This window comes from Ammodytes marinus, assembly GCF_949987685.1.
Source record: "Ammodytes marinus genome assembly, chromosome: 16".
In the NCBI taxonomy this organism is placed as follows: domain Eukaryota; kingdom Metazoa; phylum Chordata; class Actinopteri; order Uranoscopiformes; family Ammodytidae; genus Ammodytes; species Ammodytes marinus.
Window position 1 is genome coordinate 22,563,471 of NC_137220.1, and position 20,337 is coordinate 22,583,807.

At 38.8% G+C, this 20,337-nt stretch overlaps 3 protein-coding genes across 5 annotated transcripts in view; 2 read left to right on the forward strand and 1 right to left on the reverse strand.

The window, feature by feature from the left end:
• The window catches only part of septin9a (septin 9a), a 97,952-nt gene that overhangs the window by 32,951 nt on the left and 44,664 nt on the right, over positions 1 to 20,337 (reverse strand). The window lies entirely within an intron of this gene.
• Positions 14,779 to 17,140, forward strand: LOC307263062 (uncharacterized protein). Its single transcript, XM_080044092.1, has 2 exons — positions 14,779 to 14,801; positions 15,763 to 17,140. Exon 2 carries the CDS (start codon positions 15,764 to 15,766, stop codon positions 16,679 to 16,681), a length of 918 nt encoding a protein of 305 aa, XP_079900218.1. The 5' UTR covers positions 14,779 to 14,801; position 15,763; the 3' UTR covers positions 16,682 to 17,140.
• Positions 18,288 to 19,709, forward strand: LOC307263063 (uncharacterized protein). The gene is made up of 2 exons (XM_080044093.1): positions 18,288 to 18,318; positions 18,530 to 19,709. Exon 2 carries the CDS (start codon positions 18,531 to 18,533, stop codon positions 19,434 to 19,436), a length of 906 nt encoding a protein of 301 aa, XP_079900219.1. The 5' UTR covers positions 18,288 to 18,318; position 18,530; the 3' UTR covers positions 19,437 to 19,709.

Here is a 20,337-nt window from a genome sequence, read left to right on the forward strand (position 1 = left end):
GTATAGGTATTTACTAAGAAAAACGTTAAAAAAACAGCTCAGAAAAACGGTTAAATTGGAAAAACCAGCTTGTTGATAAAACTATTTCTTCAAGTGAATGAGAGAGGAAAGGCAATAAATAAGACAAAAAAACTTAGAGCCACCAATCTATCGCACCAAATTCCCTTACAATAAACTATTATATACTCTCTCTCTCTCTCTCTCTCTCCTGTAATACTGTATGTGTAACTTACACACTATTCAAACCGATCCTGAATTGTAATGCTTTGGAGGATTCTGAATTGTGATGCTTTGTGGTGGTGGTGGTGGTGCCGCCCCCCCCCCCCCCCCTTCCTTAGCCTTGCACATCATACTTAGCATTGCACAACATACTTCAAACACTATACATGTACATAAGCCCTGCAGCTCACCCGCAGAAAACATTTCCTCAGAAACATTTTCTTTGTCGTTACACTCATAGCTCCAAAGAAAAACCTATTGTTCTAGTTGGGCTTACACTACCTGGGAATCTTATCTACTGTCTTATCAGGACCTTCAAATATCTCTTTATCATTCATCCAAGCGAATCCATCATCTTGTTCAGTGAATTGGAAACAGAAACTAAGACAAACTGTGTGTGTGTGTGAGTGTGTGTGTGAGTGAGTGAGTGTGTGAGAGAGAGAGAGAGAGAGAGAGAGAGAGAGAGAGAGAGAGAAAGGGAGTAAGGTCTCCTTACAGAGGCAATGTGCCAGACTCACAATTTCAGTTGATTAAAATGTATAAATAACTAAACATGAAAAGTTGAGGTTAAGTTTGTCTAAACACGCAATCTTTCTCCATATCAATCTTCCCGTTTTCGGTTTTGTGCCCCTGAGAGCTTTCTTTTCTGCTTCTCCAACTTTAGGTCCCTGTCATCAGATGTCACCAGCGCGTGCTCGAGGGGGCGCGCACTGGAGCGCCTATAGTGTGGGGAGGAGGAGGCGAAGGAGCGGGGGGCGCCTTATCACTGACGTGCTTCTGTTATTGATCATATAATTTACACAAACGCTGTTAAATACAGAAAAATGCCGACTCCAAATAATTTTCCCCCAATCGCTTTGGCGCCCCTCTAGTGCGGCGCCCCTATGCGTCGCATATAGTGCATACCCACTTTTTGCGCCACTGCAGATATGTACTGTATGTCCCTCCACCGATCGTCGGCGCATGCTCGCACAGCTCGTTCGCTCTTTCATAGTTAAAAAAAAAAGAAGAAAAAAATTAAATAACTTTTTTTTTTTTTTTGCCACGCGATCGACCCATACTACCCTCGCAAAGTTTTGTGGAGCTGATAGGCTTAATCAACTTTGTGTCAATCGACCGGTCGATCGCGATCGACCTAGTGGGCACCCCTGGTCTAAAAGGTATCGATTTTCTTTATTTATATATCTACTGTATTTTTCTTGCATAATTTGTATTCAGTGCTTTATGGAATTGAGTTGGTGTGCAGACCCCAGGAAGTGGCAGCTAATGGGGATCTTAATCAAAACAAAACCTAAACATGCTTAGCAACACAAACACACTTGAATATGCAATGTGAAAATTGTGTCAGTATTGTCAAAAAAGTGACAAATTGAGCAGGCTAGAAAAGTGGTACCATCTGCATTTATGCAGAAATGGCTGGCCTCTATTAATAAGGGGTCTATGGTCTATGCACAGTTGGTTGGAATTCCTGAATTTTATTCTGATTTTAAAAAGCTGGGGGGCCGTATGGGCGCAATAACTGTCTTGTGCAACCATCTTTAAAAAACAAATTACTATTAGTTCAACTTCTTTGAAAAAAAAGTTGCAATGCTTATATTTTGCAATTTGTGGACTGGAATTGTGTGATGTAACAATCTTAAAAAAGGTGGAGTATAGTATTCCAGAGAAAGCTTGTTTATATTTGAACTGACCACCAAAACAAATACACCCCTCTCTTCCTGCTCCTTCAGACACACCTCGTCTTAGCAACAGCAGGCATCACTAATTACCCGTCTAATAGCATTGAAGTTACATACGTCACAAACGCTGCTGATAGTAGAAGTGTTGATGGTCTCAGCCTGACTCCCTTTGTCTACATACCTATTAACGGAGCATGGGCTGTGTATAAAGACTTTTTTTTTGGCGCACTTACAGTAAGGACAGGTAACGGATGGTGAGTAATATTGTCTAGGTTTTGACAAAACGTGCTTTGGATTAGAATCGCTGGTTCCACCTTTAGCTGTGTTGAAAAAGGACTGTTTAAATAGTTTAAACCACAAAATGTGTCATGAACACTTACAGAATTGGAAAGTATTTTCTCTCACCATTACATTGTGCAAATGAGAGCAATAGGAGATTGTTGTTTTTCTCTCTCTTGCGATGCTCTCAATTTGTTTCAATGTAACAGTGCGTACAATTCTGTTATATTTCTATGTATTTGATTCTAAAATGACGAGTCATAACACAGAGTGTAGCCTACTGTGACTGTCTGTTAGCCTAAAAAAACATGAATAAAAATAATTTGCCATTCATAGCGCTGTGGACACGGGCCCTTAAACATTCATGGTTTATAGTTAGAGTATAGTTTAAAACTGCGAGCGAAATGCTAATTTCTGTTGGTGTGCTAATGGCGTTTCAATATATAAGTTATAACATTGTTTACCCTCTCTGTACAGATCATACCACTAAACTCCAAATATAAATAATCTGATTTTTGCATTTAAACTGTACATGACTGGTAAATCCCTACAACGACGAGTCAAAAATGGATTTCTCTTTTTGAATATGTTAGAAACTTTCAACTAAATAGATGCTTTATCAAACTAGCATGAATGATGAAGCATTTAACTCAAGTCGTCTCTTGGACGATTAAAACTGTTCTAATCTTAGCAACAAGCAAAACCTGTTTAATTGTCAACAAATTTAAAATACATGTATGGATTGAGAATGTACAGTATGGATGAATAATGCGAGCAATAACTTTTTAAATATCATTACAGGATGATGGAGACATCAGGAAGAGTCATGAGTTTCTGTGTAGCTCTGTTCCTCACCCTAACCTCTGTGTCAGCTGTACAAAGGATCGACTCAATCAATGATTTGAAGAAGATCAACTTTGGCCAATCTGTGCCCAAGCACAGTCTGGTGCTGCTCCACTGGTTTGCCAACACAGTTGACATTGACAATACAAATGTCATTCGGCTCAACTTTGACCCAGACCACAGAGATTACTACGCACATCGGTATTGCAATTTTGAGGGACTGCTGGATCCTCTGCCTTCTTGGGAATACCAGTACTACACTGTTGGCAATCTCAATCAAAACACACTCACGCCACTTCCACCTTATGTTGTTCATGCTCCAAGCGGGTATGAGGGCAGTAACAGGGGCAGGATCATAATAAGAGTCAGGGAGCAGATCATTGACCAAGTGTATCTCACACAGCATCATGACCATCAGAGCAACACATATGATCCACACCAGACCTACATAATAACCCCTTATCTCTTAAGACAGATCAGAAAGTTTGCTTTGGGAGGAAACCAACAAAGACTCTTTGAGCTCAGAAACCGCTTTGGAAGTGACGCTGATGTTCTCCAGATCATTAGAACATGGGGTCACCTTGCTTCCCTTGGACTTTTTGTGTTTATTGTGATCCAGGAAACCAATGTTCACCAACTATCATTGAACGAACAATGCAACAGACAAGAAAACAGAAAAAATTACTGGAGTGATGATGCAGCCAGTGTGGCTTATGGGTCATTTGGCTATAGAAAATCAGGCAATTCCTTCAACTCACAATCCCAGAATGTCTTCCAGTCATTCTGTATGATTTGCCTTGCCTTCATAATTGTAATTATATTGGGTTTTGCCATCTTCTCATCACAAAAGTAGAGGATTTGATTGTATATCATAATACACTGCTTTGGTAAACTTATAAAGCCAACACATGTTTATCTAATAGGAAAGACTAACTGCTGATTCTTCTCCTGTCAGATAGAGATTAAAGGTCCCATTATGCAAAATGCACTTTTTCAATGTTTTATTTTAACATAAACATGGGCCCACGGTGTGTCTCGAGAATGCCAAAGTGTCAAAAAATAAAACTCTCCTTTTCTCACCCTCCCCCCTCTGAAAACCTCCCCAATATACTCCGTTCAAAATTTCTCTCGCTATGACAGCATAGCAAACCAACACAGAAGCCTTTTGCACATGATCCACTCATTTATCTTACCCACAGCAGTCTAATAATGCCGCGTTTATAACAAGACAAAGGATAGGAAGCTACTCGTGCAGTTATTCAAACGGTGAAACTTAAAGGAATACATTGGCTGACTGATTTGTAGCTTTTTAGCCCACAGGTAGCTTCGCAGTAGTATCCAGCTTTTGCTGCATTTATGTGAACATGTCACTTTCATTAGTTTGTGGCTGTCAGTGCATCGGTATGAACATAGGGTGTATTCACACTGGGAAAGTCCGCTAGTGCACTTGCTTTGGTCCAGACCAAATAGAGTTTTGATTTTTTTTGTTTGGTGTGGTCCACTTTCATATTGCCCCTTTTGCAAGTGAACCAGCATTACGAAGCAAAACCACACGTGATCTGAGGTCATTCATTCATTGGACAGACATTCTGGGGTGGAGAGAAAAAGGAAGCACGAAGTTTAAACTGCGAAATATATATCATTGATATAATATGGGGCTAAAAATAATAAAAGGGCCTACATCTAACCTATAAATAAAGAGGAAAAACATCAAATTATTGTTGTTTCATATGGTCATAATGTGTAGCCTTATGTCAATGCCACGTTATGTGGCTTGTAGCCTACGATGTGAAACATCATTTTTACTGTATTTTTGGTGCTGGATGCGTGTCACGCGAGAAGAATAGGCTCAAGCTGACACTCAGCTGATTAAGCTGTGTATCAGCTGGGTCGGCGCAGTTCAGCTCCAAACTGACACGGGGATAGTATTGACGGTCCCGTACATGGGAAGCAAAATAAAAACACACACTTCTTGCGCAGCGTGAACCTGTTGGCACTGTGCAAGAGACGCCCCTCTCCTTCATCTGATCGCTGATCGCTGAACACATTCAGTATTTATATTGTTCTGGGCTCCCGGTCAAACCACAACTAATCTTCCTAACAATGGCGACAACAACACTTTCCCATAATGTGAAGCTGACGGCTATTTATTAAAAAAGAAAAGAAAGAAAAGGCACAGTGCCTCCTGCATTTGGGTCGGATCGAGTCCGAACAAATTCACACCACAAACGAACTGCAGCAGAGTGCGTTTGGAAACGCACCGAGACTACCTCTTCAGCTGGGTCTCGGGGCGTTTGTTTGGTCCGCACCCGAGTGCGATTGCTGTATTCACACCTGCCTGAAAGATGCGCACCGAAGGCAGAAGTGCATCTGAGTTCGTTTCAACCGAACTAAACACGGCATGTGTGAATACACCCATAGTCTTTCATGTAGACTAGGATCGGTCATGTTAAACTGTTTAAAGTATGGCTGAGCTCCTGCGTTAGACATTACGGATCTTCGCGTGCGGGTAAACACTGTGTTCTGCACTCCGCAGTGTCTCTTTATAGTAACCAAGAGCAACAGAGACGGTGGGAGGGCATAGACCGAGTGGGAGGGCCACGACCAGACTGCGGGCACCAAAATAGGCCATCCTGAGATTAGCAGAAAATCAGGGTATAGAGGCTTGCTACAATAAATGATCTGGACGGGTTTTTCAGCAAACATCTTAAAAAAATAGGTATTAGGGAGTAGGACTTTACAGTACAATACACACTTTAAGAAGAACATTGTCCGTTAATTTAAGATTCGATTGAAAAGATAAAAATCAATACAATTACGTTTTGTAAACTGGATAGCTGAAGGAGTATGAAGCCTTAGAAAAATGGGGAAGGGTCTAAAGGTATGAATAAGATTTAATAGTTTGAAAAGACAGAGTTTATTTTATTGACATTATGTTCTTGCTTTCAATTCAATGCTTATATTTATTAGGTTCTCATTTATTATTTTCAAAAATGTTATAATACACATTTTATTTGTTGCATAATTTGTTGCATTTTATTTGTTGCATAATTTGTATTCAGTGCTGTATGGAATTGAGTTGGCAATTAAATTGGCAGCTAATGGGGATCTTAATCAAAACAAAACCTAAACATGCTTACCAAGACAAACACACTTGAATATGCAATGTGAAAATTGTGTCAGTATTGTCAAAAAAAAGGAGAGGCACCTATTTGCAGACCCATGGGGAAAGTGGAGCTCCACCGGAAGCCACGCCGAACTCATTTCATTGGTCAGAATTGTAACCTACTCTGAATTTGTTTTCTTCTTTTTGTTTTACTGCCGGCGTTCACCTAGCGGCGAATAATAACAATACACAGTTTCCACCGGTTATGGTGCTAGTAGACAGTAAAATAAGTTAGAAGATGAATGAAGCAACGAAGCTTTGTGTACATCTTCCGAAATCCGTCTCTTTAATTCACAATTACCACAAGTAGGTCAATCACAGACAAATATAAACTCTTATAAATAAAACACAAAAAGTGCCACCACATTAAAATAAACAGTAAAACAGTTAAAAAGTGGGGTGAAAGACATTAACGTCTGACACATAAGGTGACAGTTTCCATTCTAGGTCCTGATTGATTTATTACCAGATCCCTTGTCCTCTAGTGATCACAGTTTTAATTATTATATAATTTCTATATTCATATTAAGCTATTGAACGATCGATGCTCGTCTGTGACTTTGTGATCACGCAAGTGAACAGTAGCCTAACGATTGCGTGCAGCCGCAGAATTACATTTAGCCTATGTTCAGTGGCACAGACGTTAAAAGACTCCTGTTTATAAATAAATAAATAATGGCCGCATATGAACGGCACGAGGGCTGAGAACAAGGCTACTGATCAGATAAATGATCGATCAAACGTAACATCAGGAAATGATAAAAACATCCCGATGGAGATTTCTATGCAGTGATTTTGCTTTAAACTGTACAGGGACGCGTTGTGGCAGTGACACTTTCTTCAGTCGGAACTGCAGCGTAAAGTGAAAACAAACTCAGAGTAGGTTACAATTCTGACCAATGAAATGAGTTCGGGGCGTGGCCCCATCGTGGAGGTCCGTTTCTCCATGGGTCTGCAAATAGGTACTCTTGAAAAAAAGTGACAAATAGAGCAGGCTAGAAAAGTGGTACCATCTGCATGCAGAAATGTCTGGCCTCTATTTAAGGGGTCTATGTGCAGTTGGTTGGACTTCCCGTCACTTGGAAGCTCACAGATCCAAATAAGTAGGTCCCTTTGTTTCCATAGATTCAACGTTTCCTACAGTTTAAGTAGGAAAGTTATGAAAAACTTTTTAAAAGCCTTACAAGTCCAATTGAAACAAATATTTTGATGTTTTAAAATACGTTTTTATGATGAAAACTGTGGAACTTTGGGTTAGGCCCCATAAAAAGCAAGTGGAATAATAATGAAAATGCAACAGAACATATGCGTGAATGCTTCTCACCAGTGTCTTTTAGCGTCAGATTTTTTAATGTTACATAAACTATTATATTATTTTGCATCTTTACTGATGCTTTTGTTATTTGCACCATCCTCTTTTGCTTCTGTTACACTGAAAATGCTCCATAATGTGTTTTACCCCGCTAGTTTCCCCTCCTACACATGCTCATACAATTCCCCGATGACAGAATGAATCCTCTCATTACACGATCACATTGTCTAAAAACTGAAAATATAAATGATGCGTTTTTGCATTAGACACATGCATGGTAAACAACTACAAGTAGTGAAAGGGAAACTGCATTTTGTACAGATGTATAATCAAAAGTGAAACTTGTTTCGTCAGTTTCGTTTAGAGGGAAACGGAAACCTAACACGGGGTTGCTCACTCACAAACACACACACACACACACACACGGAGCCCAGATACTCGACGGCAGCAGACTAAAGCAGGTGAGCTCTTATTTACTGATTGAGAGTTGACACTATTCAGCATGAACTAGGGGTGTGCACGTGTACACGTGTAACCGTTTAGTAAATCATAACCGTTTAGGAAAAATCAATAAACGAAAACCGTTTTTTTTTTTTTTTTCCTTCAAATTTCAAAGTTTTTAAATATGTTCTGGAGACACGCGTTTATTGATTTTACATCACTAATAAACTAATTGGGGAGGATAAAAGCTAGTCTGCCGAGAATCTGTCTGTCCCTCGGCGAGTGTGTGTGTGTGTGTGAGTGAGTGTGTGTGTGTATCGGCGCACACACACACACGGGGAGTCGCCGTGCTGGGGCTCCCGACTCACAGCCACGGAAGAGTGATGAAAGATAACCTAAATATTAAAGTTACCCGGTTGACGTGAACTACGCTCGTAAGTAGCCCGAACTTTATAACACCTGTTCAACATGCATTTAACGTGGACATGTAGAAAGCGACAGGCTATATTTAATCAGGAAATTAATGAAGCGCGATTATGACGGCGAACGTGTGTGTGTGTGTGTGTGTGTGTGTGTGTGTGTGTACCATGGACCTATTATAAGAGGTGTGTAAACGAGCGTAGTTCATGTCAATTGTGTGTTTACAGGTGAACGAACACGTGTATGTGTGTGTGTGTGTGTGTGTGCGCGCGCGCGCGCCTACAAGACGGCGGGGGCACGAGGACAATGACGTCACGGTTAACCGTGTACACGAAAAAAAATTTGTCGTGTACACGGTTAGGCATTTTTGTAAACGTTCACACCCCTAGCATGAACGATGAGCATTTAACTCAAGCGTTATTCTATTGGACGGGATTAACAAGAGGAATGTTAGTAACAAACAAAACCAGTTAAAATGACATAACCTTTCGTTTTAAGACGTGAAAATTGTCAACAAATTTGTGAGGTACATATCTAGTTATATGTGTAAAATGATATATATTTAGAATGGTAATCCTGTGCACTATTAAATATGGAATTAAATGTATAGAAACTATTATATAACTATAATCAAACCACAACTGTGTAAGTCACTATAATAACTTAACTAGAATCAAACTATAACTGTAAATCCATACTGTATTGCATTGTGTTATATTAAAATACCAAGAGGGAGTCTGGAGTAATACTATGCATATATTTACTTGGTAATACTGTGCACAATGTAATATAGAATACAAATGTATAGAAAGTATACACTCACCAGGCCACTTTAATAGGTATAGCGGTTAATTTTCTTGTTAACACATATCAGCCAATCACATGTCAGTAACTCAATGCATTTAGGCATGCAGACCTGGATGGGACAACTTATTGAGGTTGAAACCGAGCAACAGAATGGGGAAGAAAGGGGTTTTAAGTGACTTTGAACATGGCAATGTTGAGGGTGTCAGGAGGGCTGGTATGAGTATTTCAGAAACTGCTGATCTACTGGGATTTTCACTCTAAACCATCCCTAGGGTTTACAGAGAATGGTCCGAAAAAGAAAAAATATCCAGTGAGCGGCATTTGTGTGGATGTAAAATGCCTTGTTGAAGTCAGAGGTCAGTGGAGGATGGGCATACTGGTTTGAGATGATGGAAAATGAGGCTACAATTCTCACAGGATCAGCAATATTGGACAATAGAAGATTGAAAAATCCTGCCTGGTCTGAGGGGTCTCAATTTCAGTTGCGACATTCAGATGGCAGGTTCAGAATTTGGCGTAAACAACATGAAAGTATGGATCCATCCTGCCGTGCACCATCAACCATGCCATGTTCAAAGTCACTTCAACCCCCTTTCTTCCCCATTCTGATGCTCGGTTTGACTTCAGTACATTGTCTTGACCACGTCTAAATGCCTAAATGCATTAAATTACTGCCATGTGATTGGCTCATTAGCTTCTTGTTTTTACAAGCCATTGAACAGGTGTACCTAATAAAGTGGCCGGTGAGTGTATAATGTATAACTTTAATCAAACTATACTCAATGATCAACGGAACTTTTATTTTATTTGATGGAATTGCTTTGTTTAACTGACATATTTTTTCTGTTTTCTACTTTATAAATTCAGGCTATTGCCTTGAGTATGTTTGTTTTGTTATGTTTTTTTTTTTCATTTGTTTAGTTTTTTTGTGATACATAATATTACAATATGTAAAGAGGGTAGGCATAATAAGCCTCGGCTTCTTCCTACACCCTTTTCGGCCATTGTTACTTTTAAATGAAAATGATTGACCTTGTCTGTACTGTGTCTTTGAGGTCATGGACCGAAAATACATTTTTCTACTACTACTACCACCACTACCACTACTGTGGATTGAGAATGTACAGTATGGATGAATAATGTGAGCAATAACTTTTTAAATATCATTACAGGATGATGGAGACATCAGGAAGAGTCATGAGTTTCTGTGTAGCTCTGTTCCTCACCCTAACCTCTGTGTCAGCTGTACAAAGGATCGACTCAATCAATGATTTGAAGAAGATCAACTTTGGCCAAACTGTGCCCAAGCACAGTCTGGTGCTGCTCCACTGGTTTGCCAACACAATTGACATGACCAATACCAATGTCATTCGGCTCAACTTTAATCCAGATGGAGATTTTGGCGCACATCATTACGGCAACTACGAGGACCTGCTGGAGCCACTGCCTCTCGGATACCAGTACTACACTGTTGGCAATCTCAATGAAGTCACGTCCAGGCCACTTCCATCTTATGTTGTTCACCCTCCAAGTGGGTATGGGGGAAGTAACAGGGACAGGATCATAATCAGAGTGAGGGAGCAGAGAATTGACCAAGTGTATCTCACACAGCATTATTCTCATCAGAACACATATGATCCAGACCAGACCTACCACATCACTGCTAACCTCTTAAGACAGATCAGAGAGTTTGCTTTGGGAGGAAACCAACAAAGACTGTTGTACCTCAGCAACCGCTTTAGAAGTGACGCTGATGTTTTTCAAATCAGAAACAAATGGGGTGACCTCGCTTGCCTTGGACTGCTGCTGTTCATTGTGATTCAGGAAAAGTCCTCCTCTAATCAACACAACAGACGAGGAAACAACAACAGACCACAGAACAGACAAATTGACTGGAGTGATGACGAAGCCAGGACAACCCGTGTATCAATGGAAGACATAGAATCAGACAATTCCTTCAACTCACAACCCCAAAAGTACTGCCCGAACTTATACAAGTGTTGTTTTGCCCTATTACTTGTAATTGTATTGGTTATCTTATTAGTATTAGTATTAACTTTTAAATGACATTTTAATCTGCTGTTGTGGCCATAAGACAAAGTATGTAAGTATTTAAGTTAATAACGCCTTAAAATCCAAACCTTTTGATGTTTAAAATAAGTGTTATGATGAAAATGGAACCACTTGGACCCATAAAATGTAAGTGGAATGATAATAAAAATGCCAAGATAAAATTTGGTGAATGCTTATATTAGGAAAAGTAGCCAAATATAAAAATATAATGCAGTCTATAAAACATTTCTGTACAATTAAATTTTGTAAACTGGATAGCTGAAGGAGTATGAAGCCTTGGAAAAATCGGAAAGGGTCTAAAGGTATCAATAAGATTTAATAATTTGAAAAAACAGACAGTTTATTTTATTGACATTATGTTCTTGCTTTCAATTCAATGCTTATATTTATTAGGTTCTCATTTTCAACATTCTTATAATAAACCTTTAATATCTTGCATTTCTATTTGTGTTGCAGATTTTTATAGATTTTCTTTATTTTTATATCTACTGTATTTTTCTTGCATAATTTGTATTCAGTGCTGTATGGAATTGAGTTGGTGTGCAGACCTGAAGAAGTAGAGCTCTAATTAAATTGGCAGCTAATGGTGATCTTAATCAAAACAAAACCTAAACATGCTTACCAAGACAAACACACTTGAATTTGCAAAGTGGAAATTGTGTCAGTATTGTCAAAAAGTGACAAATAGAGCAGGCGGCTAGAAAAGTGGTACCATCTGCATGAGGAAATGTCTAGCCCATGAGGTCTAGAGGTATTTTCTCGAATATTACAAACTACTATTAATACCTATTTTAAATGTGTAGGAAGATCAATTATACCCAAGTGTTTTATATGGAAATGTTCAGAACACATTAGGCCTTTGTTTTCTGAGGTCTACCTATGTCCTACCTAGACCATTGTGTATATTAATAAAAATATGCACGCACGCGCGCAATCACTCGCCGGCAAGGGCGTAGACCTCAGAGGGTAGAGGTCTAACTTTATAAATCAAGGAAAGACTGTGGGCCAATCCGAATAGTCCAATCTCCTAACCTATAAGCCTCCTTTCCTAATACCTTAACCCCTAAACGTCATTGGGGTTAAGGAGAGATGAAAGGTGCTTCCTATCGAACATAGGAAAAGACAGCACTGTTTCAAAAGAATTCGACACTTTTCCTAACCGACGTCATTGCGCGACGGCGAGTATTGCTGACGTGAGTCACTAGCGTGAAACTACACTAGCCGAAAATTGACTACAACAAGCGCTCGTTTGATCCATGCGTATATCATAATACACTGCTTTGGTAAACTTATAAAGCCAACACATGTTTATCTAATAGGAAAGACTAACTGCTGATTCTTCTCCTGTCAGATAGAGATTAAAGGTCCCATTATGCAAAATGCACTTTTTCAATGTTTTCTTAAACATAAACATGGGTCCACGGTGTGTCTAGAGAATGCCAAAGTGTCAACAAATAAAACTCTCCTTTTCTCACCCTCCCCCTCTGAAAACCTCCCCAATATACTCCGTTCAAGCCACCTCCCCCCACATTAATAACCAGGAACTTCCACCGTGCAATAGTCTATGATAAGCCCACCCCTATTTCTTATCGGTCCACGGCCCCCAGATCCTCTGGAAAAATGTTCCATCGACCGCGATATTGTTTTCCCCTCTAAGCGACAAGATGCCCGTAGTACAGCAAGGCATGCCGAGTGTTGCATAATCCAACACAGAAGCCTTTTGCACATGATCCACTAATTTATCTTACCCACAGCAGTCTAATAATGCCGCGTTTATAACAAGACAAAGGATAGGAAGCTACTCGTGCAGTTATTCAAACGGTGAAACTAAAAGGAATACATTGGCTGACTGATTTGTAGCTTTTTAGCCCACAGGTAGCTTTGCAGTAGTATCCAGCTTTTGCTGCATTTATGTGAACATGTCACTTTCATTAGTTTGTGGCTGTCAGTGCATCGGTATGAACATAGTCTTTCATGTAGACTAGGATCGGTCATGTTAAACTGTTCAAAGTATGGCTGAGCTCCTGCGTTAGACATTACGGATCTTCGCGTGCGGGTAAACACTGTGTTCCGCACTCCGCAGTGTCTCTTTATAGTAACCAAGAGCAACAGAGATGGTGGGAGGACATACCGAGTGGGAGGGCCACGACCAGACTGCGGGCACCAAAATAGGCCATCCTGAGATGAGCAGAAAATCAGGGTATAGAGGCTTGCTACAATAAATGATCTGGACGGGTTTTTCAGCAAACATCTTAAAAAAATAGGTATTAGGGAGTAGGACTTTACAGTACAATACACACTTTAAGAAGAACATTGTCCGTTAATTTAAGATTCGATTGAAAAGATAAAAATCAATACAATTACGTTTTGTAAACTGGATAGCTGAAGGAGTATGAAGCCTTAGAAAAATGGGGAAGGGTCTAAAGGTATGAATAAGATTTAATAGTTTGAAAAGACAGAGTTTATTTTATTGACATTATGTTCTTGCTTTCAATTCAATGCTTATATTTATTAGGTTCTCATTTATTATTTTCAAAATTTTTATAATACACATTTTATTTGTTGTATAATTTGTTGCATTTTATTTGTTGCATAATTTGTATTCAGTGCTGTATGGAATTGAGTTGGCAATTAAATTGGCAGCTAATGGGGATCTTAATCAAAACAAAACCTAAACATGCTTACCAAGACAACCACACTTGAATATGCAATGTGAAAATTGTGTCAGTATTGTCAAAAAAAAGTGACAAATAGAGCAGGCAAGAAAAGTGGTACCATCTGCATGCAGAAATGTCTGGCCTCTATTTAAGGGGTCTATGTGCAGTTGGTTGGACTTCCCGTCACTTGGAAGCTCACAGATCCAAATAAGTAGGTCCCTTTGTTTCCATAGATTCAACGTTTCCTACAGTTTAAGTAGGAAAGTTATGAAAAACTTTTTAAAAGCCTTACAAGTCCAATTGAAACAAATATTTTGATGTTTTAAAATACGTTTATATGATGAAAACTGTGGAACTTTGGGTTAGGCCCCATAAAAAGCAAGTGGAATAATAATGAAAATGCAACAGAACATATGCGTGAATGCTTCTCACCAGTGTCTTTTAGCGTCAGATTTTTTAATGTTACATAAACTATTATATTATTTTGCATCTTTACTGATGCTTTTGTTATTTGCACCATCCTCTTTTGCTTCTGTAACACTGAAAATGCTCCATAATGTGTTTTACCCCGCTAGTTTCCCCTCCTACACATGCTCATACAATTCCCCGATGACAGAATGAATCCTCTCATTACACGATCACATTGTCTAAAAACTGAAAATATAAATGATGCGTTTTTGCATTAGACACATGCATGGTAAACAACTACAAGTAGTGAAAGGGAAACTGCATTTTGTACAGATGTATAATCAAAACTTCCTGTAACCAAAAGTGAAACTGGTTTTGTCAGTTTCGTTTAGAGGGAAACGGAAACCTAACACGGGGTTGCTCACTCACTCACAAACACACACACACACACACACACACACGGAGCCCAGATACTCGACGGCAGCAGACTAAAGCAGGTGAGCTCTTATTTACTGATTGAGAGTTTTTGATTTACCATGACACTATTCAGCATGAATGATGAGCATTTAACTCAAGCGTTATTCTATTGGACGGGATTAACAAGAGGAATGTTAGCAACAAACAAAACCAGTTAAAATGACATAACCTTTCGTTTTAAGACGTGAAAATTGTCAACAAATTTGTGAGGTACATATCTAGTTATATGTGTAAAATTATATATATTTAAATGGTAATCCTGTGCAATGAAATATGGTATTAAATGTATAGAAACTATATAACATATAACTATAATCAAACTACAACTGTGTAAGTCACTAAAATAACTTAACTAGAATCAAACTATGACTGTAAATCCATACTGTATTGCATTGTGTTATATTTAAATAGAGGGAGTCTGGAGTAATACTATGCATATATTTACTTGGTAATAATGTGCACTATGTAATATAGAATAAAAATGTATAAAAAGTATATACATACTTATACATATAAAAAGTATATAATGTATATTTAATCAAACTATACTCAATGATCAACGGAAACTTTCTTTTATTTGATGGAATTGCTTTGTTTAACTGACTATTTTTTTCCGTGTTCTACTTTATAAATTCAGGCTATCGCCTTGAGTATGTTCGTTTAGTTATGTTTTTTTTTTTCATTTGTTTTGTTTTTTGTGATACATAATATATTTATAATATTGCAATATGTAAAGAGGGTAGGCAAAATAAGCCTCGGCTTCTTCCTACACCCTTTTCGGCCATTGTTACTTTTAAACGAAAATGATTGACCTTGTCTGTACTGTGTCTTTGAGGTCATGGACCAACAATAAAAATAAAATTCTTCTTCTTCTACTACTACTGCTGCTGCTGTTGCTGCTACTACTAAATATGTGTGTGGATTGAGAATGTACAGTATGGATAAATAATGCAAGTGATAACTTTTTAAATATCATTACAGGATGATGGAGACATCAGGAAGAGTCATGAGTTGCTGTGTAGCTCTGTTCCTCACCCTAACCTCTGTGTCAGCTGTACAAAGGATCGACTCAATCAATGACTTGAAGAAAATCAACTTTGGCCAATCTGTGCCCAAGCACAGTCTGGTGCTGCTCCACTGGTTTGCCAACACAATTGACATGGTCAATACCAATGTCATTCGGCTCAACTTTGACCCAAACCGCGGAGATTATGGCGCACATCATTACGGAAACTATGAGGACATGCTGGACCCACTGCCTAGGGGATACCAGTACTACACTGTTGGCAATGTCAATCAAAACACACTCCGGCCACTTCCATCTTATGTTGTCAACCCCCACAGTGGGTATGGAGTAAGTAACAGGGACAGGATCATAATCAGAGACAGGGAGCAGAGAACTGACCAAGTGTATCTCACACAGCACCCCGACCATCAGAGCAACACATATGATCCAGATCAGACCTACCAGATCACTGCTAACCTCTTAAGACAGATCAGAGAGTTTGCTTTGGGAGGAAACCAACAAAGACTGTTGTACCTCAGCGACCGCTTTAGAAGTGACGCTGATGTTTTACAAATCAGAAACATATGGAGTGACCTTGCTTGCCTTGGACTGCTGCTGTTCATTGTGATTCAGGAAAAGTCCTCCTCTAATCAACACAACAGACGAGGAAACAACAACAGACCACAGAACAGACAAATTGACTGGAGTGATGACGAAGCCAGGACAACCCGTGTATCAATGGAAGACATAGAATCAGACTATTCCTTCAACTCACAACCCCAAAATGACTGCCCGAACTTATGCGAGTGTTGTTTTGCCCTAATACTTACTGTAATTGCATTGGTTTTCGTAATTGCATTGGTTGTCGTATTAGTATTGATTAAGTTCAGTTAATATGCATTTTATTTAATTATAAATGCACTGCTCTGATATTATAAAACTTCAACATGTCTTATCTAGTAAAGACTCACTGCTGATTGTTCTCGTGTCTGATAAGAGATTAAGAATTGAAATGATTATTTAAATTGCTCTGATGGGTCAATTAAACGGATAAATTAAAAGCTTTATGATCTGATACAGGTACAGCCTTCACTCATAACTAGCTTTAAACAGGGGTATATTTTACTTATAGTGTTGTATTATTTCTGTAGTGTTGAGAAGTGTGTGCTTATTAAACTGAAATCTATCAGATGGACCCACGTTAGTGTTTTTATTTTAAGTTCAATGAAACTGGATGAGCACAAGTTGATATAGATAAAATGTTGTTTAAATCCAAATTAACTTTTAAATTACATTTTAATCTGCTATTGTGGCCATAAGACAAAGTATGTATGTAATTATTTAAGTTATGAAAAAAATGAATAACGCCTTAAAATCCAAACCTTTTGATGTTTAAAATAAGTGTTATGATGAAAATGGAACCACTTGGACCCATACAATGTAACTGGAATAATAATAAAAAAGCCAGAGAAAATTTGGTGAATGCTTCTCACCTATTAGGAAAAGTAGCCAAATATAAAAAAAAAATGCAGTCTATAAAACATTTCTGTATTGTGAAATGAAATGAAATTGGTCTGCGATACATGAATACTGCAGCCACGCACTAATATACAATAGCATCTGCCATCTTGTCTGGTGTGGTTTGCTGGAGCAGCAGCATCACAGTTGCTGACAGGAGGAGGCGGAATAAACTAATTAAGAAAGCCAGCTCTGTCCTGAGGTGCTCACTTGACCCGGAGGAGGTGGTAGGAGACAGGAGTGTGAGAATGAAACTGGCCTTCAATGGTCAACCCACTTCATGAGACAGTTACAGCACTTAGCAGCTCCTTCACCTGTGGTGAGTAAAGAAGAGATACCGCAGAACTTTTCTTCCTGCAGCAATCTACACAGAAACACATTCTGTAAACTTAACATATTGGTGTTTTACTGTTACACTACTTTTTAGCAGTTAACTTTCACTATTATTGTTTACTTTTAGTGTCAGCATTTTTTAATGTCACAGGTGATGGCAATTTTTTATGTTACTATGTACTTTTCAGATATTCACTATTCTAAATGTATATCAATTTAATGAGTTTTTTTCCTGAAAACCCAGATGGTCTACGAGGTATGTGTATTGCGGGCAATGGGTTGCCAGTTCTTGTTCTCTGAACAAATAGTGTATGAGGCCAACCACAATAAACCTGAGGCAATCTGTCCGCTCAAACATCCTGTCTATCTAGGATCTTAAATAGTCTATATAAGTTTGTTGTTCGGTGGCACAAATCTATCACCTCTGAGATTTGTGGTTGTCTATCCCACGACCATGCTGAATCTTATATTCTGAGACTTTCTGTTAAATGTTCTTGATCATATACTTAAAGCTGGGGTATATGATTTCTGAACTTCCTGTAACCGAATGAGATTCTTGTTTTGCCGGTTTTGATTTAGAGGGAAACAGAAACCTAACAAGTGGTTATGCCTACTCTCACACACACACACACACACAGACACACAGAGACTAGATACTTGACGGCAGCAAACAAACGCAGGTGAGCTTTCTTTTTTTCTGATATATAGTTTTTGTTTTAAACAATGACACTATTCATCGTGAATGATGAGCATTTAACTCAATACTTCTTCTATTGGCCAGTATAAACGAGGAATGTTAGCATGTTTTAAGACAGACATGAAAATGTGTGAATTGAGAATTTACAGTATGGATGTTTAATGCAAGTGATAACTTTTTAAATATCATTACAGGATGATGGAGACATCAGGAAGAGTCATGAGTGTCTGTGTAGCTCTGTTCCTCACCCTAACCTCTGTGTCAGCTGTACAAAGGATCGACTCAATCAATGATTTGAAGAAAATCAACTTTGGCCAAACTGTGCCCAAGCACAGTCTGGTGCTGCTCCACTGGTTTGCCAACACAGTTGACATGGTCAATACCAATGTCATTCGGCTCAACTTTGACCCAGATGGAGATTATGGCGCACATCATTACGGCAACTACGAGGACATGCTGGAGCCACTGCCTCGAGGATACCAGTACTACACTGTTGGCAATCTCAATGAAGTCACGTCCACGCCACTTCCATCTTATGTTGTTCACCCTCCAAGTGGGTATGAGGGCAGTAACAGGGACAGGATCATATTCAGAGTGACGGAGCAGATCATTGACCAAGTGTATCTCACACAGCACCCCGACCATCAGAACAACACATATGATCCAGATCAGACCTACCAGATCACTGCTAACCTCTTAAGACAGATCAGAGAGTTTGCTTTGGGAGGAAACCAACAAAGACTGTTTGACCTCAGCAACCGCTTTGGAAGTGACACTGATGTTTTTCAAATCAGAAACACATGGAGTGACCTCGCTTGCCTTGGACTGCTGCTGTTCATTGTGATTCAGGAAAGGTACTCCTCTAATCAACACAACAGACGAGGAAACAGCAACAGACTGGAAAACAACGTCACACCAGAGACCCAACAAAATGACACGAGTGATGATGACGACAGCAAGCCTTTTATTCCATCAAACATGGAATCAGGTAATCGCTCCTACTCACAACCCCCAAATCACTGCCTGTGGATAATTCCATGCATAGTTATAATTGCCGTCATAGTTATAATTGCATTGGTTGTCTTATCAAAATTCTCTTAAAATTGGGAATGTGCATTTCATTGTATATCATAATGCACTGCTGATATGATTATTTGCTGCTATGTGTCTAATCAAATATATGTGCTGATTCTTCTCGTGTCTGATAGAGATAATTCAAATTGCTCTAATTGATGAATTAAACGGATAAGTAAAAGCTTTATGGTCCGATAGGTACAGCCTTCACACATAATGTATTAGCTTTAAAAGCAGTGTATTTCACTAACTGTTCTTTATTCTTTTTATAATGTTAAGTGTGTGTTTATTAAACAGATATTCATCAGGTGGACCCATGTCAGTGTTTTTATTTTCAGTTCAATTAAACTGGATGAGCAAAAATAAGATCATGCAGACAACTTTAAAAAAGGTGCTAGGAGGAACTTTTAAATATTTCAGTCTAATTTTCCCTCTGATGATCATAAATGACATATAACAGCAAATGAGACCATCAGTGCAGAGAATGATATTTCTATAAAGTTGTTCTTAATGCTTATGTCATGGGTACGCTCACCCAGGAACCAGTACTCACCCAGTTAAAGGACTATTGCTTTTGTCCAAAGGGTGTGCAAGAATTACAATTCATCATCATTATTATTAGCGTGTTGTACTAGAACCAGTTTCATTGTGAACTAGTAGACCAAAACGTCATCGATAGGAATCCAAATGGGGATATTTTGTTGTAGGTCATCATCATCGGTCACATCATTTGTACTGGGGTAACACAGTATAATAATTAACTTTAGTATTTAAGAAGAAAGTCTCCATAGTATTTAAGAAGAAAGCCTCCATGGACAGTATATAATAAATCGTGATTGATCAGATTATTGCATTCCATAAGCACATGACTGGTAAACCAAACAAACAAGGACTGATTTTTTTCCTCTACATCACGAGGAAGTCTTTT

Excerpts from the sequence above, each read along its gene's own strand:
- LOC307263063 (XM_080044093.1), top strand. The coding sequence starts at position 18,531 with ATGATGGAGACATCAGGAAGAGTCATGAGTGTCTGTGTAGCTCTGTTC.
- LOC307263062 (XM_080044092.1), top strand. The coding sequence starts at position 15,764 with ATGATGGAGACATCAGGAAGAGTCATGAGTTGCTGTGTAGCTCTGTTC.